Raw genomic sequence first — 26,886 nt, 5'->3', positions numbered from 1 at the left:
CGCACTTTCCAAATCCTTCTCAAAATTGTATCCATTGCTATGATTAAACTATTTGACATCTGCTGCTCCTGTGTATTTTCCTTTCTTTCTAAAGGCAAGTCCTAAGGGTCTCAGTTTCTGTGTGTGTATTTCTGTGTGTTGTGCTGTCCAGTGGGTACTAAATGCTTTCATAAAAGCACCCTTGAATTGTGATGCTTTTTCATGGATTTCTTAAGCAAATGACTTCAAACCTTTCTGATCCCTGTCCTGTATATAGTCTTCATGCATCACCTTTCCCAAGTCAGGAAATCCCTTGCAAAGAGTTTTCTCTCATCTCCTTGCCAGATGAGGGTGCTTCTCATGCTAATTGCTACATGGAAGTATCCACCAGCTCTCCCAGTCTGCAGCTTGCTTATTTGTATTTCCATAGTGCTTAACAGTCCTGGGATCGGAAGAAAGGAAGAACTGGAATTACTGGAAAGCAGGTGCAGCTGCACATTGGCCTTAGACTCTGAGCCAGGTGAAATATTTACTGCAGCTGGGGTGCACCTTTACTCTTGTTGGTAAAATTTCTTGCCAAAATGCTTGGCTTTGTAGGTGGTGCTTGACCAGGAGCTTTGAAAATGAATTTGTGAAAGTGTCGGTCCTTGTGTTGAGCTTGTGTGTTGTGTCCTGGCACCTCATTTCACCTTGCAGAGCAGAAGCAGCCTGGCGTGGCTGCAAGGTAACTGTGGTGGCTTCTCAGCGTCTCAGACGTGATGCTGCTGTTTGGCAGCTAGAGGAAGCAGTGAGGAGGGAGGTTTTCTCCTAGTGCTTGACAGGAAAAAAACCAAGAAAACAAAGTTTGTCTCAAAGGACTGAAAATGTGGCCTTGTGCACTCCTACACATTTACTGTATAATATCGTAACACCCTGTCTTTGTTTCCTTTTCCTCCGCTGCAGATTAGGAGAGTGCATTTGGTGCAGATAGGCAACTTGAATTATTGTATCAGCTTTCAGAAAGAGAAATAGCAGATTCTTAAACTAATTCCTCAGAACTGGGGAAAGCCAGATTCCCAAAAGGGATCCAGCCTTCATTTATAAACGAGTTTTCGTGATTCATGTCCTGCGAATCTTTTATAACGTGGAATGTTGCCATATTATAAAACAGAGAGGGAAAGCCTGCATTTAGATTACTAAAGAGAGATTTTTGTCTCAACTTTGGGAATTTTTTTAAGGAGGTGGAAGAATGTACTCTATTGGAAAACAGCCAAACGCCCTCAAATAAATCTTATTAATTCTACTTCCATTTTTTTTATTACTCAGCTAGCTTTAAAGTCAAAGATTGAAATCTGGGATCAGCAAAGCTGTTCTAAAGAAAGCCAGTTCATCTTCTGTTTCTGTGTTCATTGTCTTTACTGTCAGCTGTATTGGCAATTTGCTTGGTTTCCCAGAAATGTGTACTTCTGGCATGGTCCTTCAGATAGGGGAATTTTTTTGGAAGCTTTCTGTTGGCAATAGTAGGATGTGTAATTTGATATATACATTTTTATCTGGATATAGGCGTGTTTTCTTTCACATTGAAGGTTAAATTAGTATCTTTGGGCAGAGACAAGTAAAATGAGTGTTCTCCACCTGCTAAGCAGAATATTTTTTCTTGTAGCAATAAGGTTTTTATCTAGGCACATACTTAGCACCTACATTTCTGCCTGGCTGTACTTGGGATGATGGCTCTTCAGTATTGCCAAAAATGCAGCCTGCCATCAATCTCTACAATTTTTTGGTGGTGTGCTATATAATCATTTTCCTTGAGAGCTTTTAATGTTCCATTTAGTGGTAAATTATTATGATGATAACTTTAACTGTGGAGAAAAAACAAATAAATTGTAACTTGAGAAAATTTATTGACAAACAGATTTCTTCTGTTATGTTTCATACATGTTTTTACTGGTTTCATGGTTTCATTTAGTGTTCTCCACTTATGGTTTCCCTAAACCTCTTGTATAAGCTCACTTTTTAACCATTTCTTTTTAGGTATCTGCTTGTGGAGCACAAAAATAGTCATAAAAAGTGTGTCCGCTGATCCTCAATTCATAAGTTTTTTAAAACCAAATCTGGAGGGTTGTGACTGGCAGATCAGACTGCAGGCAGAAAGAAGGCCAGAAAGATTTTTTTATTTTTTTATCTGTTTGGTTTGTTTGTTTGTTGTCAAAGTGGTTTCCAAGCACTTGACAATAAAATACATTCGGAGACCAGAAAACTCAAAAGCAGAGCAGAGCTTTGGAGAACTTCTGTGCTTAGAGAGCTGAGCTGTTACAACTGACCAAGAAAATAATACTTTTTTTTTTTTACCTTTAAAGAGAATCGAGCATTTGGTCAACTATTCTTTAAAAAAAGATACACAGAACCAGTTAAGCCAAGAAATACATAATATGAAACACAGTCAGTAGGAGAGATACTGGTTATCTTCTGTTTTTCCCTTTGGTAGGTTAAGTCTATGTCTTAGCATGTCAATGTCAAACAGCTGGTGCTGCCCTCATTTTCTCAGCTTGTCACAGAACCTTTAACCTTCTTTACAGCTGAAAGGTTTTGAAGGAAAGCTGTCCACAGGTATTTTCCCTGGTGCGCATTATTGACTTGGAGTACTTTCCCTCTTTTATCTGTGTGATTACCAGTAGGTGCACTGTATGCATCAAAACATCTTTAAAAGTCATTTAAAAGTCCACAGTTGGTATTGAGCTGTTTTAAATAAGGGCCACCATCCGTTGGCTTCAGTGATTAAGAATCTAACTCCAATTGTTCTTTTGTTAACTTATCTGCATAAAAAGCAATTTAAAAGGACTTCTTTCTGACCACAGGCACAAGGGTAGTTCATCTGCACAACATAAAACCCTGAGCAGGATGTCAGGACATCTCCATGTAGTGTAGCTTCCAACAGTTATTGTGGAATCCTGCTTTTAGCAGCTGTTCTTAAATACGGGCAATTATATACTGAAGTCTGCCATGCCTTTGCTGTTGATATGGCATGAATTTGCATGTGAATACTTTATGGATACACACACAACATTGTTCCTTAACATAGATTTATGGGAGGCTTTTTCCTTATTTTAAAATTTCAAAAGTGAAAGATTTTTTTCAGGCAAGGCCTTTGAGATGAATTTGTTGTGCAAATATACTCATGCTAAGTCAGGAGATTTGCAGTCCATTTGAGGATAAAATTGGAGTCTGAAGTACTAGCTAAACAGCTATGTGGCAGCTTTATACAGTAGTATCCGGGGCTGGATCACACGCTGAAATTGAGTCAACAAGGTCTGAATGTTGGGAGAAAAGCAAATACGGCATGGGTTGTGTAAACAGATACTACGCATAGGTTTGCCTTAGAAAAGTTCCTTCATTGTGCTTGATAATGCTCAGGCCTCAGGGGACAGAAGTATTTCAAAGCTGAGGATACAGCACATTTGGTCCACAGAGAAATATTTGTTCCAGGAATGATCAGAAATCTAGAAACTGAGACTGGGAAATGGTGAAAAAAATTGGAGTTTTTAAGGGAGGAGCTAGTAGAGACCTGGCATCAGTCACCTTCTATGTAAGAGGTTGCTGCAAGGCAAAGGATAAACTGTTCTTTGTCTGCTGGAGATAGGACAAAGTAATGTGCTTAAAATGGAGCAAGAGACAGTTGTGTAGCACATTTGGAGCACTAATGGTAGTGCCAGTGAAGTGACATGAATAGATTGCCCAAGGAAATGAGATTGTTATGGGATGTGCTATTGCTGATGTTTTTTAAGATGGACGTCTGTTAAAAATGGTTTAGTTGCAGTTGCTTTTTCTGGTGGAGGGAATGGGCTGACCCCCTTCATCTCATTTTTTAAAAATAAAGATTTACAATATAAAGACATTTACACTTAGTAGCAACTGCTGCAGTTGCACTCCAGCCAGCCCTGGTCAAGGTTTTGCCTTCCTCTGACAATGTTGAGCTCTCTTGTCCTAAATAAGTATCTCTGACTCTTATATTGTCCTATCCATCTTAAGAGTACATCTGCCTAGAGGATAACATGCTTTTCATATCTCTCCAGGGTAAGGAAAAAACTCCATGCCTTGTTTGAATTAGTCTTGAACTGATGGAAGGCAGCTTTCATCCAAAGAAAGTGAACTTCCTATTTTTAAATTACTTCAATTATTTTGTAACTTTATAATTAAAACAAGCCTATAAGTGGGGGTCTTTTCTCCTGACTAATGGCATTTAATTATGTGACATGAGGCTTCGAATTGCCAACTTTTCAGCAAGCTATAAAATGTGTGTGAGAAGACAAGAACCAGGGAGTCTACGCTTCTTACGAAAGACTGTGGTTTACAAGACACTCATCATGCTCTGCATGAAAGTACATGGTGCTGGACTCTGAAACAGAAACTAGAACTGCTTGAGTTAGGAGAATTTGGTATGACTCGAATTTCTTGTAATTCACTGCTATGATGTTAGTCTTAAAAATTCTGTAGTAGGAGGACTACTCAGTAAGCTATGTATTGAAAGAGTGCAGAAAACCAGAAGATTTTCTTGAACCACACATGTAGTTGCTGAATCTGCCTTATAAACCTGGCGTGTCCAAACAGGTTTTGCACAATCCTGTACAGATGTGTTCAGAAAGTGAGAGGCTTGGGATTTAATTAACGTCACAATGCAGTTTTCTCTCCTTCAAGTAGCATCAGTGCTTTCCCATTTTCTTATTCTTTCCTTGGCTTCTGCTAGCTGATGGGGGACTGTCAACTAATTTTGATGTAAAACTTGAAATTTTGATTTTGGGCTTTTCTGCAAACTAGAAATGGCCTTTGAAGAAGTACTCACAAACAAATAGATATAATTTACATGTATATCGTAAATAGAAATCAGTCTTTTATTCATATAACTCCCAGGTCTGTCTGAGTGGTCTTCACGTTTTTGATGAAGTTAGAGGTTTGTGAGCAAAGTTTAAACCTGGAGGCAACATCCCATATTTTCATTAGTAACATGGACAAATACAATATGAAGACCCTGAGAGACACCAAAATGCAGTGGGGGACTTCTGGCACAGAGATTATTATATTTTATGTGCTGGCAGGTTCTTGATTCATCTTTACCTGAACATGGATTTGTCAAACTTCACTCTTGATTTGGCCTTTAACAAGTTACACAGCATGGATATTACAGTTTAGGAAGATATAAAAAGAACTGAATGTGTGTGAGGTAGTATAGCTTTTAAGCTTTTAAGTATGTTTTTAGCGAGGTCTTCTGGTGGCTTGAGAACTTGGTGAAAATGAAGTAATTGTTAAGTTTGAAGGGTGTTTCTTCCCTCCAGATGTAACACTGACCTTTACCATAGCATCCCTCAACTCCTATGCTGCCTGGTTATTGTAGACCAACAGAAAGAAGTGGCCTCTTGTGAAAAGATCTGGATTATCTGACGTGGTGCTGATATGTTTCTCCTTGCACAGTGCAGATTGGTAAGGGACAGAAGAGCATTTCAGGCATTCCCAGCTGTCTCTGAGGGAGAATTCCTTTTAAAAAAAATAATAAATACACGGTTGTATTGCAGGGATGAGGGAGCACACTCCTGGTGGCATAGAGGACTTCAGTGAAGAGAGGTTTCTTTAAAAATTACAGAGGCTTCTAGGCAAAGTCTGTCATTCTGACAATGTACATCTAGCTTTGGAAGAGACTTCTAGGACAAGGTCAGAAGCCTTTCCACTTAAGACTTCGAAAAGAAGTAGCATGGATAAAATGTGAGTTTTACAAAACTGTTCTGTAGGAGAGGCTGGCTCAGCTATGTTCTCATATGAAAATGTCCCTTCTGCTGTTGGTCGCTGAGAGAAGGCCCCTTGCTACATGGGAGTTACGGTGTCTGGGAGGGTGCTCAAGTCTTCAGAGCTTTCAGGTGGCAGGGAAACAATGCACCAGGGATTGGCTGGGCTTTAGGGTAAGCTTTCCTGCAGTTTTCTTTTTGAGAACAAAAACTGATGGTGGCCGATGTGTGGGTGGAACTGAATGTGTTCACCAGATCCTGCTGAACAGTTGAACTTCTCTTCGGAAAATATGCAACCCGTTAATCTTCAAAGAACACATGAAACATAATATTCTAGGTAATTTTTACTTTAAGATCAATGTTTATAGCAACAAGTATTTTTCAGTAGAGAAATGGTGTGCTTTTTTTTTTCCTTCCTTTTTTCCCTCCAGAACTTATTACTTAACACTGGATTGAACCAGTGATCCTGGGTGATCACATCTGGTTCTGCAGTGTCTCGGGCATCCCATAGCATTGAGTAGCAGCAATATGAAAAGTGAGCAGAGGGGAGAGGAAAACAGGTGGGCTGCCCTGTCCCCTTAAACCCATATCCAAAGCAGGGGACATTTCCATTCACAGTATACAGGACCCTTTGTGAATGTGACATTTCATCTAAGTTGAAGAGACCTGTTCTGGGGGATACCCTGCCATGTCTATTCTGTTCTAGCCTCAGGTGGTCCTGAAGGAGGCCTGTGGACAGTTGAGTTTTACATGTCTGTGATTCTTGAGATTATCTTTGAAATGCCTCACTGAAAACATGTTCATCAAGGAGTGGCTGGGACACTGAAAAGGTTTGCTTGCCAGACAAAGAAGGGGAAGGAGTTGCTATACCTGGGAGCAGCACTGAAGAAGAAAAGTACATGGAACAAGAAGTGGTGTTTCTGGAGAATCAGCTCTGGAATTTTGAAGGGTTTTTTTGTTTTGTTTTTAATTTTAGAACTGACCAGCTTGTTGGAAGATGATGTTTATTCCTGCTTGAAGCTGCTGTTCTGAAAACAAACAGTAGAAGCATGTGGAAGAATTTAAGCCTCCGCTGCCTTTTAGTACTAGCTATTTTATGTTTAAGAAGCTTAATATATAGCCAAGAGATAGGTGAGTTAATTGCAATGTAATTCACTAATAACTTTTTCTTTGTAGCTTCTGTACTGACACATTTAATTACGTTGCTTTCCTACCAGTTCAAAAACTGTCACCTCTGCGGTCCCACACCGTCCTAGGGATGGAGGTGCTACCAGGCCTGGTCTCTGCTTTCCAGCAAGCAGTGGCATCTTGTAAACCAGTGCAAAGTTGGGTGTTAAATTCTCCATAATGCAACTGTGATAGTCTGCATATGCAGTTGGTGTAAATGTCCACATTGAGACCTTCTTACAGTATATGTCGGCTGTCTGCAACAATTTCACACGTTATCATTAATTGCCCTTCTGTCATTAATTGCCCTCCATGTGGGACAACGGAGGAGAGCAAAAAAACTCATTAGCATCAAAGCTTGCGGTTTTGCCATTGGCCCAAAGCCTGCTTATTAGGCTAGTCTAGGAACGGGTATTGTGGAAAGAGACAGCTGCCTGTGTCGTTGCACACAAGTATAAACCCAGATTTTAGGTACTTCTAGAAATCTGGCAGTCTGTGGCTGTTTGTAATCAGGCACACAAATCATTCAACAATTTTAAAATACTGGCCAGACATGGATGGAATAAAAATGTAAAAAGAATGGCTATAGATGTGAACAATAGCAGTTGTTTTACAGTTGGTCAGTCATTTTTAACCTGCAGTTTGTGACTGTGTTTCTTATATGATTTCAGGTTCTCTGGGGCACCCCCAGAATTTGAAATGCATAACACACAATTTACATAAAATGATCTGTACTTGGGATGTCTCTTCTAAAGGAAGACATGGACAAACTGACTTTTGCTACACTACCAAGTAAGCCCCCTGTATACCTGATTGAAAACTACCAAATTGTGATGGAAGTATAGTTATTCCTCAGTCACTGCCCATGGAATTTGTGATGCTGTTGTTTCCCAGCATCTCCCCATCAGTTTTCCTTGGGTGGTGCTCCCTACAGGCACCGTTAACTTAGGCAGTGGCGGGGTTTCTGGCAAAGTCTTGTTTCATGCTGAAAACTCTCCTGCCAAAATCTCCTGCTTGCTCTCTTCAAAGGACTGGAAGATGCTCTCATTTATTCAGACTTCTCTGTGTATCTGCCTAGCCCTTGCTCAGAGTTTTCATGAGGTATATCTCCATACCAGGTTCAGTCCAAAAGGAAATGATAGTTGGAAGAAGTGGATCCTGATGTTATGGGCCAAAGCGGTAGAATATATGACATAAGTGTTGAGATTCACATGTGGAAAAACATGAAAAATCTCTTAGTGGCTGTCTTATAACCTTTATAAATTTTAAGCTGTCTGGAAGGCATTGTATTAGAGGAAACGTGAAAATTATTCCACAATTACAATAGCTTTTCAAAAGTGAATGTGAGTTGAAAATTTTGAGAAACTTTAAAAAAATTTAAATCTTCAATGTGTTTTTCACTAATGAGAACTACATGTGCAATTCCCCATGCTGTGGGTCTGCCAAATGCTTATCCTGTGCTAGGGATGAGTTCAAATCCTGTTTGCATCTTGATCCTGCCTCCAATCCAGATATTTGTACTGTCTTTTTTCCTGTAAATTCTGCAGGCAGCCCAAATTTGTCCTTGGAGTCCCAGGGTTTGGCTGCACTTCTTCCACCTACATGTTTGATTTTCTGTGTCTAGTTATTCCTCCTGCGTTGCCTGCTATCATTTCTATACAAAAGCCCCACATATATGTGATATTGCAGCCAGAGTTCAGGAGTGCAGAGTTCATGAGGTACGGCCCTCTAAACAAGAACAGTCATGTAGCTGCTGCTGTTTCTTCTTAGCAAAGCAGAACAGGCTTGGGTCCCTGAAGCAGAAAGGCTGAGGGCTGAGCTTAATACAGACCTCCCTGAGGGAAAGAGATTTTGTTTTTCAGTTGCCCAAACATCCTCTAATAATATCTCAGTGCAGAAGAGGAATAGCCTTTTGAGCACTGAAGTCTCAGCTGGCCTTCACTAGCCCAGAGTCTTGCGTGAATCTTAAAAGTTCAACCCAAGCTCTTGACTCCAGCCCATGGGAGCTCCAGGCTCCTGTTCCAGTTCATAAGTGAGTAATAGTCCCTCAGCAGGAAGTCTGGCATTGTTCTCTTTGCTTTCCTTCCTCCCATCATTGCCCCAAGAGGAAGGTCTGGGTTTTTCCAAACTTTTTGCCTTTCTAGTTGCATATCAATGGTAACGAGCAAGGGGACTTGACCTATCCATTATTGTTTCCTGTACGTGTCTACGACCTCCAGACGAAGGCCAGATCACATTGTGCTGAGCACTGCATAAACATTATGCACAGACTGTATTTCCATCTTCGCAGTTTTCCCCCCTGCCCTCTGCTCTTTCCCTACGGGCTGAACAGCAGAAGGGAGCTAAAAGATTTGTTCTGAGATGGGGACACAGATGAGTGAACCTGCTCTTTGCACCCATATGCCATCACTTGGAGAAGAAATGGAGGGAGACAGATAGGAAACATAAAGGGAGAGGGAAGTACTGTTGGGTTTTGGGGGTTTCTATTTTGCTTATTTTGAAATATTGACTCATGGTGACTGTAGGTTTCAGAAATGTGTCTTTTTCTTAAAAAGTTACTTTTTCACTTTGAGGTGTTGTCTTAACGACCAGGTAGCTGCATTATACAATTAGTGCGCAGGGAATGGCTGTTAATCTGATACTAACCAAAAGCCATGCAAGTCTTACTCCTTCACAGACTTGATATGGAGTTCTCTGTGTATTACAGAGAATTTAAGTTTTATTAGTGTCCTAGGAATAGAACTTAACTTGCCTTAGCTTCCTATCAGCTGAAATACCTGCTTAATCCTCTCTGTCTTTTCAGTGACCTCCCCCCTCCAGTGTGTTTTAAAACTAAGGAGAAAAGGGTTGAGATTCCAGTCCCGCAGAGCTCCACCATGGTGACAATAACCACAAACAACATTTCTGGAACTGCTTTTGCTACCAAAGAATTTGAAATTCAGAAGACAGACATCTGTAAGTATCAGGTTTTATGTGTGTACATACTATGATTAACAATGCTCCAGAAGTGTGTATACTTGCAGTTTTCTTTGGCAGTGTTGCTGTATGTAAAATGTTGATGTGCTGAGACCATATGAATCTACCATACATAATAGGTTGTTTTCTCTCTCTCTTCAAGGGAAAGAAAACCCCTCTTACCTGTAGATCATAGCAGAGGAATTGAGGGCAGACTGTGAGGAGGAAAACGAAGTACAATACTGTTGCTTCCCCCTAATCACGCTTTGCCTTTTTATTTTTTCCTAATTGCAAATTAGGAAGGATTTGTAAACAAGTTCCTAATCTACATACTGAAGTACCTACATGGGGCATAAAGTGCATTTGCTCAGACTTGATTTTGGAAAGGGAGAATAAACTTCCTAGTGCTTCCTAGTGTTCTTCCATTTTAAATGCTGAACCCCTACAGAATTAAGTAGTTTATTCCTGCAATTTCACAACATTTTAAGGGCATTTATATTATATATCACTCCTGACAGGATCATATTTTCTCAATATATGCCCAACTTACCCATTCTGTTCAAATGTATATGAAACCGAACAAATACATTTATGCTCGGGAGGTAGGCTGCATCATATTGCAGTCATAGATAAATCAGACTTTCTCCCACTTCCTTCTTCCCAAAAGAGGAAGTGGTAAGCTGAAGATGGCATTGACACCATCTGCCACACTTGCTCATAATTTTATCTTTGGTTTTGGTTTGCCTGCTTATTCCTTTAGTACAGTCAAAGTCTGAAGTCAGTAGCACTTCTTATCCATGGCTCAGCTTTCTCTTCAGTTGAGAGCTGCTCAAGAACTTTAATGAAAAACAACTCAAGAATATGTGGGCAATACACTGGATTGTCCAGCATCTTGCTGGCTCCAGGCAGGTTGGGTCTCTCAGGTTTGTCACAGGTCATTCTGGGTAGCATGTTGACTGTACTGAACATTTTGCAGGCCCTCAGAGCCTTGGCCAGGACCGAAGTTGGATAAATTACACATTTTAAAAACAGGATTTATTCTATACCAGCCCCAATGAACTGTCATAATGCTTGAACTGCCATAACCCTTGCCTGTTTCTCAGCCTCTTGCTTCACCACCACCCATTCGTAGAAGAGATGCTTCTGTTTAATCTCCCTGTCCTGTCCCTGTCACCATGTCGTGCCTTTAATATTTCTTGTAGCTTAAAGTCACATTCCCCATGAGCCTCTTCAGATCCTCATGTGAGCTTCTTCCACCCTGTGCTTCTGCTCTCCTTTCTCCCTACTCTAGCTTTTGTTGCAAATCCCCTCTTCCGTGCTGGTCTCCAAAACCCACTTCTTCGTTTGGGGGATTTTGCATCATCCTCCCTAGATGTGTTCTCATGTACACTTCAAAGACTGTCATCATGTTTCCTTTATCTCTGTGGCATTGAATGAAAGGTGGGAAAGATATGATGTTTTCCTTACTATGCGTTCTGAAGAGTCATATGCATGATCAGTTACTCACATATCTGCATGTTGAGATGTTAGAAGAAAATGCTACCTGGTGACTCATCAACACCTGTGCTTTCCTGGGAACTTTCATGCTCAAGTAATGACAGAGCCTATCTTGTTCTAATTACAGAGGTTGAGTTACATGTTTGTATGGCTACTAGCCAGTTGAGAGCAGAGAGATGTGGCTGTTAAACACTTGTAGGGCTGGTGTTGCTGACTAATGACTTGAATATGGCTTTTCCCCCTCTCTCTTTTTCAAGCATTTGTTCCTCTCACTCCACACATTCTTAGTTTAACACCTGACTTTTCGACTTCCACATTAAATCTGAAGTGGAGTGATAATGGATCAGTCTTCCCATATGGGCTGGATGCCTTTTGGCAGATTCAGATACTCCGTAAAGAAGCAATGGAAGAAGTCACACAAGTAAGTTCTTCTTTATGAAAAATATATATACAGTTTTTGCCATCAGTAATGTTCTGTGAGGTCATTTGAAGAAAGCTGAGAATAATGAAGTTTGTACAGCTTTGCAGAACCTGAGTGTAGTCATGCTTCTGGTAGGTAACTTCTTGTTAATTTTCAAAGTTGTGAGGACACTGGCTATTATACTGCCAGTACTTATTCACAGTCACAGCTTTTTTTTTTATTTTTTTAATATAGTACTTTTTTTAATTAAAAGTTGCTTATGAATTTGACAGATATTTTACACCATTATCTCTGCTTTGCTTCTCCAACACTGTCTCAAGTCTTGGTGGTCTTTGAATATTCAGTTTGGGGTTTTTTTTTTTGCCACCGCAGTTATTCCAGGCCGATTTATAGCTCTGTTCTATAGTTTTGAGGAATGGAGAAAAGATAAAATGTGCAGCCTGGGACTAATATTAGAAGAGTTTCATTTTGGAAAAGTTGGAACATTTCCCTGCCTGGGAGAGGCCCAGGATACTGGGATTCAATATATACCTTTTGAAATGCTTGGCAAGCTTCCTGCTCTCCCTCAAATGCCTGCCCTCTGGTATTTCTGGCTGGCAGTCTACCTGGCTGTTGGGCTGTTTAGCACCTTAGGCTTTTGTCCAAGTAAATTCACAACACAACTGAAAGTTAGGGGGGACACTCCAACCATCTATCAGTATTTTATGATTTACTTCACTTAATTTGCCATTCTGTTGACAACTGGGAGATTATTCCCCTGTACTCAGCACTGGTGAGGCTGCACCTTGAATGCTGTGTTCAGTTTTGGGCCCCTCACTCCAAGAAGGACATCGAGGTACTGGAGTGTGTCCGGAGAAGGGCAACAAAACTGGTGAAGGGTCTAGAGCACAAGTCTTAGGAGGAGCAGCTGAGGGAACTGGGGTGGTTTAGTCTGGAGAAGAGGAGGCTGAGGGGAGACCTTATTGCTCTCTACAACCACCTGACAGGAGGCTGTAGTGAGGTGGGGGTCAGTCTCTTCTCCCAAGTGACAAATGATAGGACGAGAGGAAATGGCGTCAAGTTGTGCCAGGGCAGGTTTAGGTTGGATATTAGGAAAAATTTCTTCAGCAAAAGGGTTGTCAAGTATTGGAACAGGCTGCCCAGGGAAGTGGTTGACTCCCCATCCCTGGAGGTATTTAAAAGAGGTGTAGATGCGGTGCTTAGGGACATGGTTTAGTGGTGGACTTGGCAGCACTACGTTAACGGTTTGACTTGATGATCTTAAAGGTCTTTTCCAACCTAAACTATTCTATGATTCTGTGATTCTATATGTCATTGCTAACAGGTGTTCATAAACTCTCTCTTGGTTGTTTTTTTGGGGGAAAACTTTGTAGGTAACTTACTATTCAAAACTGACTCATGAAGACATCATTCTTTCTTGGAACTGGACATCAGATATGCCTTTGGAGTGTACATCGCATTATGTAAAGATTCGCTGTTACGTTAATGTAACACAGTTTGTTGGCCCCAAGGATTGGAGTGACTGGAGCCCAGTAGAAGAGGTCCCTGGTATGTTTGTTCTCCTGCTACCACATGGACTTTGATTGCTTTGTGAAAAGCAAGCCAAAATCAGAGGAAAAGCGTTAGGCCATGATGGGCTGCTGCTTCCGGGGGTCTTTTGATGAGAGAAATAATGCAATCATTAGTTAATGAAACCTAGGGAACATTGATTTGTATGCATTGGAGTGCTCCTAAGTAACATTTTAGCTGATCAGCACCATGTTTATAGCAAATGGTTCATGTGAGGTTTTTTTTCTGTTTTTGTTTTCTGTTCTTCCTTCTCTGCTAGGAAAAGATACCGAGCCCAATGGGAGTGGGGTGTTTCCTCAGGACACCGTGGTGGCAGTAGGTTCAGATGTGACAATTTGTTGTGTCCATGAAGAAGGACAGCAGATACAACGGATGACTTATGGACCAGAAATATACCCAATGATACATCTGAGTAGGCGGAGCAGTGCCATCAGAGTGCTAAATGCCAGTGCTTCAGATACCAGTGGGACAAATGTAGTGTGCATACTGTCCGAAGATGAGATGGATGGAACTGTCTTGTTTGTAGGATGTACGTATCATTATGATTACTAACCTTAGGAAAATAAAAATCATTTTGAGACTCTTAGGGTTCTCCTAGGAAACAAATACTATTGTGGCTTTTTTCCCCCTGGCCTTTGGTTTCTGAGGATGAACTGGGATTGTACTTGTCTGATTTCACTATGGAAACTCCAGCCTCTGGAGAAGACACCAAGGCTGGGAGGATGAGGAAGTACACATGTAAGCCCTCTTCTCTTAGAACCTGGCCCAGTGCTTCTCTCCTTGATCTCTTTTTCTAAGGCACTTCTTCATGATCTGGAATACTTAGTAGTTTATTGCCATATGAAGATTCATCCTCAGTCTCTATCATTTTAGGTTTACATCTGTTCTGGTTTGGTCCATGACTGGGCAAGAGTAAGAGCAAGAAGTGTAAGTGAAAACATTCATTTACCAACCAGTCAAATGAAGACAATAAAAGAGTTAGACTTGCAACAACAACAGATGCTTATCCAGGGCAGTAGCTCCCTGAGAGCTAATTACAGAAAGGAACCCAGCTGACAGTTTTGTTTCCTGGAAAATCTTCTAAACATTCTTTTAGTATTTTCTTTAAAGCTACTGAATGACTGTGTATCTTCTCTGTGTGATCATGCCAGCCTCAGAAATCTCTTCCAGATACAGATACTTCTTAAAACAAACTACTGAAAGTACCTGGTTCTTCTTTCCCATAATCGGTCACTTCAGAGGTTTGTGTGTTTTCCCCACAGGGGTTTTGAGAGTTATCATCTTCCAATAGCCGCCCATTAGAATCCTGTTCCCCGTTACAAATGCCTGCCTTTGAACTTAGGGTCCATGGGGTTCAGGGAAAGGAGAGGAGAGGACAGACTGGACTCATTTTGAAAGTGTGTTCCTAACTCCAGCCTGTGCCTCCTGTTCATGACTTTGTGTATTAAGTGTGTGATAGCAAATGAAAAACAGAATCCAGCCTTTATGACTTCTCAGTGAGATGCCATTTTTACATTATTTGTGCAGTATTTGCTTTTGTGGGAGGATCATCCAAGTAAATACATCAGTGGTTCATGAACAAAGGCTGTGATAATCCCATAGGTTTTTCCCATACAGTGGTTTTTGAAGAGCTGGGATGTGGTGAAGTTTGTTTCCGGCCAATGTTTCTTCTTGTGGTACCTACTTAGTGGGAGGTGAGAGGACTTACTGTGATGCTTTTGCTGATCAGACACATTTGGGGAAGAAAAGATAGAGGAAGTAAATGTGTGTGCACACCACCTTGGTTAAGCCTAGGCCTGGCAAAATAAGTGTTCTTTTTGGCCCGCTGTTCATAATCTGAACTAAGCCTGTCACTGTTGCCTCTTGTGTTAGCGTCCCTTCTCTAGGGCAGCTACATGAATATTATTGTGCTCACTTTTGGAGAAAAGTGAATGAGACTTGAAATAAGGCACTCAACACTGCTCTCGTATGGAAGCAAAGAACAAGCTTTAAAAGAAAAAGATTCCAGAGCAACGGTGAAGAGGATAAGCCATTTGGGGCTTGCTTTAACTTTCAAATTCAGTGTAGAATTCATGCTGAAGGGGACATCTCCTTGACATGACTTGCTTGGAGAATTCAAAGCAGTGGTGGGGGTGGCGTGTAAGAAAATGTGACGCAGAGCCGACAGCATTCCTGCATTGCTCGGTGGCTGAACTGATGCTCAGGGTTTTGGAAAAGTCTTGGCAGAGTTTCAGTGAAACACTTCCAGGTCAGAGCCTGGAGCTTGTGAACATATTTGCATGTGATTTACCAGATTACCCACCCACTTAGAAGCCTAGAGTCAAGTGTTAGTCAGATGGGGCTGATAATAATTATCCATCTGTTTTATTGGATTTTTTAAAGCATATTAATTATATGGTTGGAGCATAACTATTACCGTGTGTTTGTAAGGCACGCAATCTAGAGCCAGCAAAAATGAATGGTGAAGGTTTCAGGAAGCGTCCCAACTGTCACATTAGGATGGCAAAGCATCAGCTAACTGTTTTGGTTTCCTTTCATGCTACAGATGCCCCTGATATTCCCCAAGACCTCAGCTGTGAAACATCCAACTTCCTGATAATAAAATGCACTTGGAAACCAGGCAGACCCAGTGGACTATATGGAAAACGAAGAACAAAGTACAGTTTATTTGAAAGGTAAAATAGTTCAGCACTAAAAGGAGTAAAAGGGTAGAACTGGAATATATCCATTGCTGCCTGTGACTTACTGCACCATGCCTATTTAAATGAGATAATCTCCATTGTTTAGAGCCTAAATACTTTTCAAGAGTTTGTGGAAGTTGAAACTAAACTGAAGTTGGAGAACTCTTGTCTAGCTCTGCAAAATTCCAATGGGAATTATGGATGGCTTTTCCCAAAGAGTTGTGCCATTATGAACTCATGAGAAAATAAAGGGCTTAGTGTGTCAGGCTGCTACCAAGATGTAGATAAGACCAATATGAAAATACAGGGAGATATTAGGAGTCATTCACTAATTTTAAATTTTTTTTTATTTGCAACCTGTGTCAGATCATCTGTCAGACATGTACTGAGTTTCTGTTGTGCAGGATGACAGAAACTCACTGAGACACAATTGTAAGACAGGCCATGGGGCTTTTCCCAAATATTACCAGGGAAAATAGCAGTAAGTCTATACCTGTTCTCCTCCTAGCATTAAGAGCTAGATAGTGTAGAGCACGCAAAGGGCATGTTACCTGGAAAACATTGAAAGGGACAAATAACAATGCCGTCATCCACAGGAAGAAGTGAAGACTGGTGTCCCACTAGTTTGTCTTAAATCGTAGGCCATGTAAAGCCTTAAAAGTGAAGAATTGTTGCTTTGGAATACCACTTGCAAATGGGATTCCTTGGTGGTTGTGATTAGAAGTTAGTGAGGAGTTAACAAAATTCCTGTGGCAAGGAGGCTCCCCCATAATGCCAAGGAGCAGTTAGTGAAAGGAGCCAGAAGAGGCCTGAGTCACACAAACAGATGGGAAATGGAGTCTCATGGTGGCTTTGAAGCAAGTCAGAGGCAATGAGGATTGAGTTACAGTCACAGATGTTGTCCAGGATGCTAGTGCTAAAAAGTCATTGGGTAGGGTGCAAAGAGGTGGATAAAACAGAGCAGGTATTCAAAGGAAAGCAGCTCCAGTCACCAGCTGCCCATATTCAGCTCATAAACAAGGATGTAGTTCAGACTTGTTTTGCTCAGCCCAAAGCTCTGAGGAGATAAATGTGATGTGTTTCAGGGTAAATATTCTCATCCTTGTTCCCAGCCCACACTGAGCTATTGAAATGGAGAGCATGGTGTGGAGAGAGCTCAGAGCTCAGCTAGAACACAATAAAAATGCCTGAAGGAAGGAATTAAACTTGTGCTACTGAATGAGAGGTTTACAGAGATTGTAATTAAAGCAACTTCTATATATGTATATACATACAGATACACACTTTAGATTTTACCGCTAAAGATGTAACTCTGGTCTTGGCTGTTACGAGACTGCCTCTCCTGCTTTTCATTTAAAAACGGCTGGGACTAGTGGATGTATCCCAGGTAACAAACCTTAGTTTAGATTTGGCAGGGCTGATAGAAAGACGTAATGTACTTTGCATCTCCCTAGTTCAGAAAGCAATTAAGAACATTCTTTAAATGCAAATGTATGCTGATCTGAACAAAGATACTTTAAATCAGAATCTTAGTTGTGACTTGTGAGGTGGTTTTACAGGACCTACCTGTTTTCCAGGCTTTTGAGAAGTGAGAGGATGGAAATGTTATGCTAGTGGAAGAGGAGAGTTTCACGTGAGAACAGGGCAAGTCATGACTGATGCCACTTTAACCTGCGTTGTGGTGTTAGATATGCCTCTGCAATCAAATCATTCTGTAAGCCATGTGTCAGTGAACCCATCGTTCTTTGCTGTGTTTTCAGTCTAGACTTCTGACTGTTGCTAGAAATTATCTTACTCAAAAATTAAGTTGTTCCTCCCTGCTTTTTTACTTTGTAGAACTTCTGGTAAAAATGTTTCATGCGAAGTCAATGAAATGAACAGAGAGCGTGTCTGTGGCTTCCCAGTACTGGCTGATCAAAAAACCTACAATTTCATATTAGGCGTCTCCAATCCTATCGGGCAAACAGAGTCATCGCTTTTGGTTGATTTAACTCAAAGAGGTAAGACTTAAGAATTACAAAGGCAAAAAGATATGTTTACTGCATGCTAACCATTTGTTTGTTTTGGGTTTGAAGAACTCTGACATGGTGTACTTGTTGTTATTTTGCTTTATTGTCACCAGTGTTTTGCCATGTTCAGTAATTTCAACTTGAAAAGAAAATAGCTTAGGACATGTCCTGAAGCAACAATTAGGTGTACAGGGAGATGCCAGTTCTCCACAGCAGTGCTACCAGATTGGATACACTGCTGTGTGGATAAATGCTACTTGTGATCTAATAATTAGCCAGCTGCTGTTTATGTATTACTTCATATTCTGTTACACATCGATAATTAAAATTTAGGTGTAACTTTATGAACTGTGAGTGACCCTGTATTTCAGTGTCTGCTTATAGGGCAAAATATTATGCAGGTTTACAACAGCAGGATTTGGAGCATAAAAAAAGTAGCCCTAAAAGGTAACAGCAGGACTATTACCTGTTATTGGTAATAACCATGATCATCTGCTGTCATGGTTTATAGAAAGAAATTACTTCTTTCATTAGACCTTTAGCTTAAGCAAGGAAAGGGAGAAGATGACCACCTTTCTAGTGCTGTCTACCCTGTCCTTTTCCATCTGCCTCCACAACCACAGCTGAGGGTTCAGGGGTTCCTAACGGTTACAGAATTCTGCTGTTGTCTCTGAAAACCTGCACTTGACATTGAAGGTGGTGCATTTTTTTTGTCCATGTTTCAGTTCAACTAGCCCGAGATTAGAATTGTCAGAGTAAATTGGCAGGTCCTAAAAAAGCATAATTTTCTGTTAATTCTAAACTGGGCTGTTTTGCACCCAGTCGATACAACTGCTATTTCCTATTTGTTTCCTTTCCTTTCTTTCCCTCGCTGTCCACTTAATTCCCAACATAGAGTACATTTTTCCTTAATGGTAACGGGACCAATTCCAACAGTAGAGGTTTTTTTCTCTGATAGCTATGAATAGTAGTAGTGAATATTATTGAAAAATTCTGTGAACGGAGTTTTCGGGAGGGAGAGGTCATTCAGGAGTCCTACCCTGTCCTAGTCTGCAAATTTTAAGTTCTAACTTACAAAGTTCCCAGAAGGTGAACAAAGTTGAGTTAATTTCATCCGTCACTGTGGTCCTCTGAAATAGTTCATGTTTTGCTTTTTTGATAAAGTCAGTAGGAGGGGAAATGTTTTTCTGTGTCTCCAACTCCTTATCACACATGCTAGTATGCTTGGCCTTAAGTAAATCTGTTCTGATGTTTGATAACTGAGAGGAGCCTCAGGAATGAGACTGCTTGCTTCCCAGCACCAGCTGTCCTAGTTGCTGATCGGATCACTTATTTATCCTTCTGATTCTCTTTGATCTTTTAAAATCAGATTTTTCTGAACTAAAGTGAATGATTTTTTCTTAGAACTGAGGGTTTCTTTCTTTATTTTTTAAGTTCATCCAAAAACTCCAGAAAAGTTAACTGCTTCTGGGAACAGCTCTACAAATGTCGGTCTGCGTTGGTTTATAAATGGCAGCTTTGCTGAGATCAGGCTTCTGTGTCAAATTGAAATTAGCAGTGGTTACTCTGAGCGAAAACTGGTAAGTGTTGCTTTTAATGGATTTTTTTTTTTTTTTTTGGCTCAGATGTTGATCTTTTTCACTGAACTAATTACGTTTCAAATTCTTTTCTCTCTAAGAGCTTCATTCTGATCATCTTATTAAGTGATTAATGTGGTAATGACTAGAAGTTCATCTACTAAAATCAGAAAAAGTTCTGCTCATCTCCGTTGTTGCCTGCTTTCTTTTTTTTTTTGGTTGGCTTTAAAGAATTTAGAGGAAAGTCAAATTACCCACCATGTTATTTGGTACTTGGAGAGGGTGCATAGTGCTTTACGCTGACCCTTTAGGTAACAGTCCTTGCGCTTTGCCCTTCCTTGTGCAAACTGTATTAACACATGCTTGTTCCAGGATGCGCTGCTGCCCTGCAGACTTCCACAGCGGTTGTTTCAGATTGCCTCTTGCAGTCTGGAGCTGAATTCCTTCTTTTTTTTTTTTCTTTTCCCTCAGAGAACAGTTCATTTGCTTTCTGTCAGCAATTGACATGCATGTGGCTATAGTAAGGAGCTGCTAAACCTGCTCATATGTCAGTGGTATAAAGACAGGATAGGGAAGGATTCTCCCACTGGGCGTATCAGTAGGTAATCCCCAGTGAAGACCTCTGCAGCTGGAGAGAAGGTGGTATTTCTGGGTGGGGTTCACATTTTCCAGCGTTCAGGCTTCCAGCTGCTGCCTGGCTTTGGTGCTCTGCATCACCGACTGAAGCCGCATATTTACTCTGCTGACTGTCAGAGGAGCTTAGGATGCCAATTTAGACACCAGTATCAGATACTGAGTGTAGGTGGTGGGAATACATCCTCTTCTTCCGTATTGCCTAACTTAGCGTGGGGTGATCTGCATCACTGGGGGAGCCTAATGGCAGAACGGCATGTTCAGTTGCCCTGAGGTTTACCCCCAACTTCTGTGTTTGTGTGTTCAGATGGAGTATTTCTGACCAGCTTGGGTAGGCACATGCTGAATTACCAGGTTTTGGTGCACAGAGCCTGAATTTGTCATTTGAGCACGTTAACTTCAGAGGCTGCCCTTTACAATGCTTGTTTGATTTTTAGCAGGAGTATTCTATTACCCACTGCATTTAGTTGCCTTTTGGGCACAGCTGTTGGGCACAGCCTTGAATAAAGTCACTCAAGCCACATAAGCGGTGCAGCTAAGACTGAAGATAATCATTATATACGTTGCCTTTAAAATAATACGGTAGTAGTTAATGCATGTTCTATAAGAGTATTTTTTAAATACTTTCAAAGCACTTAATGAATGTGGAAGCCTTAAGCTTTTATATTTTCTCTGTAATGACATATGTTAAGTAGTATCTAGAGATTAGGTACTGCAAAGAAAATCATAGATATCTTTGGAATTAACAGCAGAAGGAACTGGCTTCTAGATGTACATAACAGCTCACAGTTGTCTGCATTTCTCTGCTCAGTTACTGCTTCTGGAGCAGTCAGCAGGGGAAACAAACACCCAGGTGTCACCCACCCCCAGCTCAGTTAGCTTAAACTGCTAAAAAAGTAGGTTTGCACAGTTCTGCCTACCCACAGTTACTTTGCTCAAAGCCTGGGGCACACACTTGCTTGTGAACTCTGCTGCCAGGTCAGTAATCTGGGGCAGTGGGAGATGGTAAGGTCTTACGCTCCCGCAGCTGTTTGATTCGCTGCACCTGTATCGGAGCCCACAGCTAGAGGCATTTTGAAACACAGCAAACAGCTTGGTAGAAGCTTTTACAGCCTTGTTATGTCGTCTCTGGTTGCTTAATAAAAAACCTCCAAGAGTTCCCTGTAATAAACAAAAGTAGCTGTGAAATTGTTATGGGGTTTTACATGGCATTTTGAGGATGTTTTCAGAAGCTTTTCCATCCGTATGAGAGATTGTTGCTTTTTTTTGTATTTTTCAAGTTGTCATTTAGCTTTAGAAATGCACAATTAGTTGCAGCTTAAAGTCACTTGGAGTCCATTTTTTGGCAGCTGTGATGCACATGTGTTATAATTAGATTCAGTAAAAAATATTCCCAGGCTTAGGGTTTCTTTAAGTACTCATGAAACCTAAATATTCCCTAGACTCGCACCGTTTTAAGAACTAACAGGAGAGACTAGTCCTGTCATAAGAGCTGTGAACAGAGGTCACCTGGGTAAGACTTGGATACTATCAGTCGAAGGAAAAAGGACTGCCTAGGAAGAAGACTGCATGATAAGCATCTTGCTCAGACAGACTGTCTTTAGCATGCTTCTGTGCCTGTGTCTTAGGAAAAAGACCTTTGTCCACCCAGTTTGATGTGCACATGCACAGTAGAAGTACAAGTACTGAATACCAGAGGTGAAATCCTGTCCCGCCTTGTGTGAGCAGAAGTTTTGCTGCATATAGGAGAGGGGGACCGGACAGGGTAGATGGGAAGCAGGAGCCTGCTACTGTGTACAGAGCTCATCCCATTGAAGGCTCATCAGTGTTCTCTCTCCTTTTCATGCTTTACATCTCTAAGGTCCTACCTATTGTCACATTTCAACTTCTGTGCTATATGTGACTTTTTCAGAGATCTGTCAAAATAAAATTTCCTTTGTTTAGGGTGACTGCATAGGAAATTCTTTTCTTTTTCATTAATTTCTTTGTAGGGCTTGACTGCAGCTTTTTTCCCACACTGTCGGTATTCTTGGGGAAAACTATCACCTTTTTAGATGTTAAATTCCAGCATAATCTAGGAACAAAAACCATATATGTAACATGTCAATTTCTGTAAATTTTTAACAGCACAATGTCTCCATGCCTGGTGGAAAATTCTCAACTTACACAGCTCAGCTGAATGCATTGCACCCATATACCAGATACCAGTTCAGGGTGCGCTGTTCGGCTGCTGACCATTTCTGGAGGTGGAGTGGCTGGAGCAGGATAGAGGAGCACACAACATTGGAAGCCCGTAAGTTTATTAAATTCTTTGATGATAAAATGTTGAACTTGCGAAGCCATATATTTTAAAATTAGCCATCTGAAAAACTAGCTTTTTGATAGATGGTAAATTGCCTACTGTGCAACTTGGGAAAAAAAAAACAGCTCTTTTTTTTTTTTTTTTTTTTTCTTAGCTCCTGCAAGAGGACCAGATATCTGGAGAGAGAGAAGTCCTTCTGGAAAAAGTCTAAAAGTCTTCTGGAAGGTAGATAGGACACGTAAAGTTTTAAAATATTATGTAATGTAACTCTATGAAAAACTATTTCCTTACACATTTATAAATGAATGATGTTTATAGTCAATAAATTGGACTGCTTTTCTTAACTTTCTATAGAACCATCCATTAAGACAAATATTTTTCTCCAAATGAGAATATTATTAAAGTTTTATAATTTAAATATTGCATTGAGAAGCATTTCACATGAAGAATTACATTTTTAATACATCCCAGCTGAAACTTGTGTTAATTCTCAAAGTCACACTTGAGTACCTGTCTTTTCTGCCCTATACAGTCATCAGACTAGATCAGGACATTAAACTCATATTATCCTATGTCTTTTTTTGTTTATTCGATTTTGGTTTTAATATGCTCTTTGTCCATTCATAGCCTTTATCCCTTTCTGAAGCCAATGGAAAAATAGTGTCTCATGAAGTGTCCTGCTACCTGCTAGAGACACCACTGGAGTATAAAGAAGTCACCGAGCCCTCAAACAGTACTGAGATAAAACTTGGAAAAAAGGACTGTGTAATTAGTGTTGTAGCCAAAAACCACGCAGGCTCGTCTCCTCCTTCGAGGATAACAAGCGTGGAACTTCCAAGTGGTGAGTGCTCCCAGCAGAGAGCTAAACACCTTCAAAGCTTGGGGAATACCTGGGCGAGTTTGTTTATTGAAAAATAAGATGATACATGCTTTGTTTGTTTGTGTTTGGTTTCTGGTTTATTTCCCCACCCAAATCTACTGGGTGGGGGAAGAAAAAAATTGCTGCTTCGCTTTTAGGGTAGCGTCTTGCCAATTAATTGTGCTCTCTGCGGAAAAGGAGGGTGATAGTGTGCAGTCTCTGCAGCTACTTGCACTCTTCTGGAGACCTCCCAGGAATAACAAGGATGAAGCTTCAAAGCATTAGTGTTGATCTCTGATGTTTAGGGAGCTCAGTTTATTTCTGTGTATTCTTGTTGAGATGCTGAAAAGCGTTACATGCTAAAGAGAATCAGAATAAAGTTTTGGGGGTGTTGTGTGGCTTTTTAAGGGAAGAATTGTCTGTTCAATGCCTGTGAGCTCTGCAGGAGAATATTAATTGGGCTGGTTGGTGAAGTCTTGGCACCCTTGTGCTAGGAGCTGGGGTTTGAAAAGGAGATAGGACTTTAGCATCCCTATTAAAACACTGCCACTCTTGCTGTGGGCTTTTGTAAAGGGAAGCAGCTGAACCAGATAATGATTTTCTGCTCCTAACACTGAGCTTGGGGAGAAGATAATACTGCATGTGGCTATTGGGAGTCCATGCTTCCCTGCACACCAGGAAGAGTGTATCTCCCAAAGCCCAAACCTTTAGCTCCAGATCTGCCTGATGCTCTGCAGGGAGGACAGATTTACACAGCGAGGCCCCTCTCTGCTTGTTTGCTAGGAGCGTGTATGGTGCTGCTTCTCCTTCCCCACCCAGAGGACAGGTATCACCATTGCCCATCTTGCAACTCGGGTTCTGATAAGACAGTGCCATCTCTTGCAGAAAGAAACGTGCTTTGACTGAGATTCACAGTGAGAGAAATATGAATTTGTTTCTACGTGAAGGAAAACCATTGCTCTTAATGTTTCTTGTGCTTCTCAAAAACACCAATACCTAAAGTATATTCTTAGTCTGCTCTTTGGAGGGAAAAGTAATTCTATGGGACAGCTGAATGAATGAAAATGCTTTTATAGCTCTCCTTCAGCAATGAAAGATGGAGACCCTGGGAGTCGGGGAGGTCTCTGTAATAGGTTTGTGGTGTGGTACAGCTGATGGCAGCTGGAGCTTTGCATTCATTTATAGCTTTCTCTAGGTTGTCTGAGGTTCCCTTTGGTGTTACCCAACTTGTACTCGTTGAAGATTTGCTCCCAAGTTGGTATAGGGATTATCTGAGTCACTGACTGGAGTCATGAAAGATGACTCATTTGCTGAACTGCATGACATTTCTGCCCAAACATCTTTTCTGGCTGCTTCCTGTGTACGGTCTGTAAGTGCTTTTAATGTCCGTAAGAGAGCAGTGGCTCTGAAGCTTGAGATCTGCTGAGGTTTTGTGAAAACTGAAAACAGAAACAAAGGGTACTCTGCCTTAATTAATTTGTCACTGTCTCTGAAAAGTGCTCTGTAGGGAGTCCGGGCACGTAATCTGGCTGTTACAGTCTCCCCTACCACAGCAGTGCTGTAGTGCTGGTAGTTATTTCTACTACTCTAGGTTGTAGCTATAAATACACCAAAATGAGCGGCCCTGGGTGAATTTCTAGTCATCTGGCTCAGGAAATAAAATTGAGTGTGGTGTATTTAAGCATTTTTTAGAGAGTATGTGCTCACTGTCAGTAAAAAGTCTTTCCTGTAAATAGGAAAATTAAAGCAGTCTAATTAGAAATATTCTCTCTTCCAGCATCATAGAAGTGTGGTTTCACCAGATGCATAGTAGTTTTTTTAGGGAAAAGTATTGAAAGACTTCTGGAGTTGACCTGTTTTCTTTTAATCATGTGTGTCTTTCTTGCAATGAGCAAGCTAGAAAAGGATTGTACACTTAGCTGTATGTTAAGAGTATTTAGAAATAGACAGTCCTTTGGCATTCACAGCATGTCTGTGAGAGTAAAGTTTTCACAGCACTGCTTCTTAAAAACTGCCCTTGCCCTACAGCCTTCCATAGTTTATGACTTGAATAACATGAAATAATAGACTCAATAGGGAGCATAAATGAGAACACTGAAAAAAGGAAAACTGAAACCCTGAGATTGTTTTTGCAGATCTGTTGTGGGGCCACAGCTGTTGTGGTGGCCTTTGGAAAACATCCCTTAGCTCAGTGGGGTACCATCTGATGGACAGCCATGGAGGGAAGCTGCAGGAATCTGAAGTTGTGCCCAGATCTGATCACTTCAAGGGCAGCTAAACCTTTCATAATCAGAAACAAGAAAAATAGACTAAAGGCAAACCTTTTTTTTTTTTTTTTTTTTAATTTACCTTTGGTAGACTGGAGCCTCCATAAAGTTCACCAGGGACTTGACTTTTGCTGTTGATTCTGTGGTCGGGCGAGTGACAGCAAGACACTTTGAAAGAAACACAAAGCAAACTGATGAAATGACAGGAGGAATTTATAGCTGGAGGCTCCTGCCAAATTGGTGTCAAGTCAGATTTGAACCTGACATCTGCTGTAAATCCTTACCTTAAAAAAGTGCTTTTTAAGCCAGTCCGGAGCTGCAGCACTTCTCGTCATCAAACTTAAGGCTGGCTGAGGGATTTGCTGCAGGCTACGTCTGATTTCCAGCACTTCAGAAGGCATAGCTGAGTGCACCGCTTCAAATTTCACAGTACCAGGAGCACTCCTCTCGTTCTTAGAAATGACTGCAGTTTATAAAACCTTTGTGCTGTGGCTGGAAGGCTTTCTTCCAGCTTGGACTACAGATAAGTGTCTGCTCTCTGATGGATTTTTGTGTCGTCTTTGTTGCAGACAATGTCAAAACAGATCGAGCTGTGGCAATGGGGAATGGCATTTATATTTCTTGGAATTCTTACCCCAACATGACCTGTGGCTACATACTAAAATGGTGTCATTCATCTGGGTCTGAACCTTGTAGTGTGGACTGGCAGAAATTTCCTTCAAATACAACAGATGCAGTGATAAAGTCTGGTAAGTCAGAAATCGGTTTTTGTGAGTCTTTCTGGTTGAAAGCCTGAGCACCAAGTGGAATGAGAGCAGCACCATTGCTATAGGTTGAAGATTTTTGCATTGCTTTGTGCTTGTGTATATACATGAGCCCCTTCTTGGTACTGTGTTTATTTTAATTTCTTACACAGCCTTGCCAAATCCAAATATCAGTCTTAACTTAACTGTTATCATCCTATGTTTATTAACTGTTTTGAAATTACCTCTTCTAGCTACACTCAACAACTTCCTAACTCAGCCTAATGCATAATGGTTAATCTAGGGTTTGGGGTTTTATTTGGATTCTAAACATAAACAGCACTGCTCAGGATGGGGGAAGACTAATCCGTTGTTTTTACATGAGGCAGATTTTTTTAAGTGTGACCTCCATGTGTTGGCTTGCTGTCAGCAATTGAAATTTCCTGGAACAGGGCACATTCCAGGTCTCTAGAT

At 40.9% G+C, this 26,886-nt stretch overlaps 1 protein-coding gene across 4 annotated transcripts in view; it reads left to right on the top strand.

Annotated features, from left to right (window-relative positions):
* LIFR (LIF receptor subunit alpha) overlaps window positions 1–26,886 on the top strand; it is an 89,659-nt gene that overhangs the window by 48,936 nt on the left and 13,837 nt on the right. For all 4 annotated transcript variants that reach the window (XM_087759733.1, XM_087759731.1, XM_087759734.1 and 1 more), the window contains 13 exons: window positions 6,709–6,863; window positions 7,571–7,691; window positions 9,703–9,854; window positions 11,609–11,772; window positions 13,146–13,320; window positions 13,601–13,870; window positions 15,887–16,016; window positions 17,859–18,022; window positions 19,466–19,611; window positions 22,369–22,534; window positions 22,698–22,768; window positions 23,171–23,384; window positions 26,239–26,418. In XM_087759733.1, coding sequence (XP_087615859.1) covers window positions 6,782–6,863; window positions 7,571–7,691; window positions 9,703–9,854; window positions 11,609–11,772; window positions 13,146–13,320; window positions 13,601–13,870; window positions 15,887–16,016; window positions 17,859–18,022; window positions 19,466–19,611; window positions 22,369–22,534; window positions 22,698–22,768; window positions 23,171–23,384; window positions 26,239–26,418 — 2,035 coding nt within the window. In that variant the 5' untranslated portion in view covers window positions 6,709–6,781. The remainder of the gene's footprint in view (window positions 1–6,708; window positions 6,864–7,570; window positions 7,692–9,702; window positions 9,855–11,608; window positions 11,773–13,145; window positions 13,321–13,600; window positions 13,871–15,886; window positions 16,017–17,858; window positions 18,023–19,465; window positions 19,612–22,368; window positions 22,535–22,697; window positions 22,769–23,170; window positions 23,385–26,238; window positions 26,419–26,886) is intronic.

This window comes from Nipponia nippon, unplaced genomic scaffold (assembly GCF_047370975.1).
Source record: "Nipponia nippon isolate SJK-2023a ecotype South Korea unplaced genomic scaffold, ASM4737097v1 scaffold_20, whole genome shotgun sequence".
NCBI lineage: Eukaryota > Metazoa > Chordata > Aves > Pelecaniformes > Threskiornithidae > Nipponia > Nipponia nippon.
The sequence above is the reverse complement of the archived record's forward strand: the minus strand, read 5'-3'. Positions and strand labels throughout refer to the sequence as shown.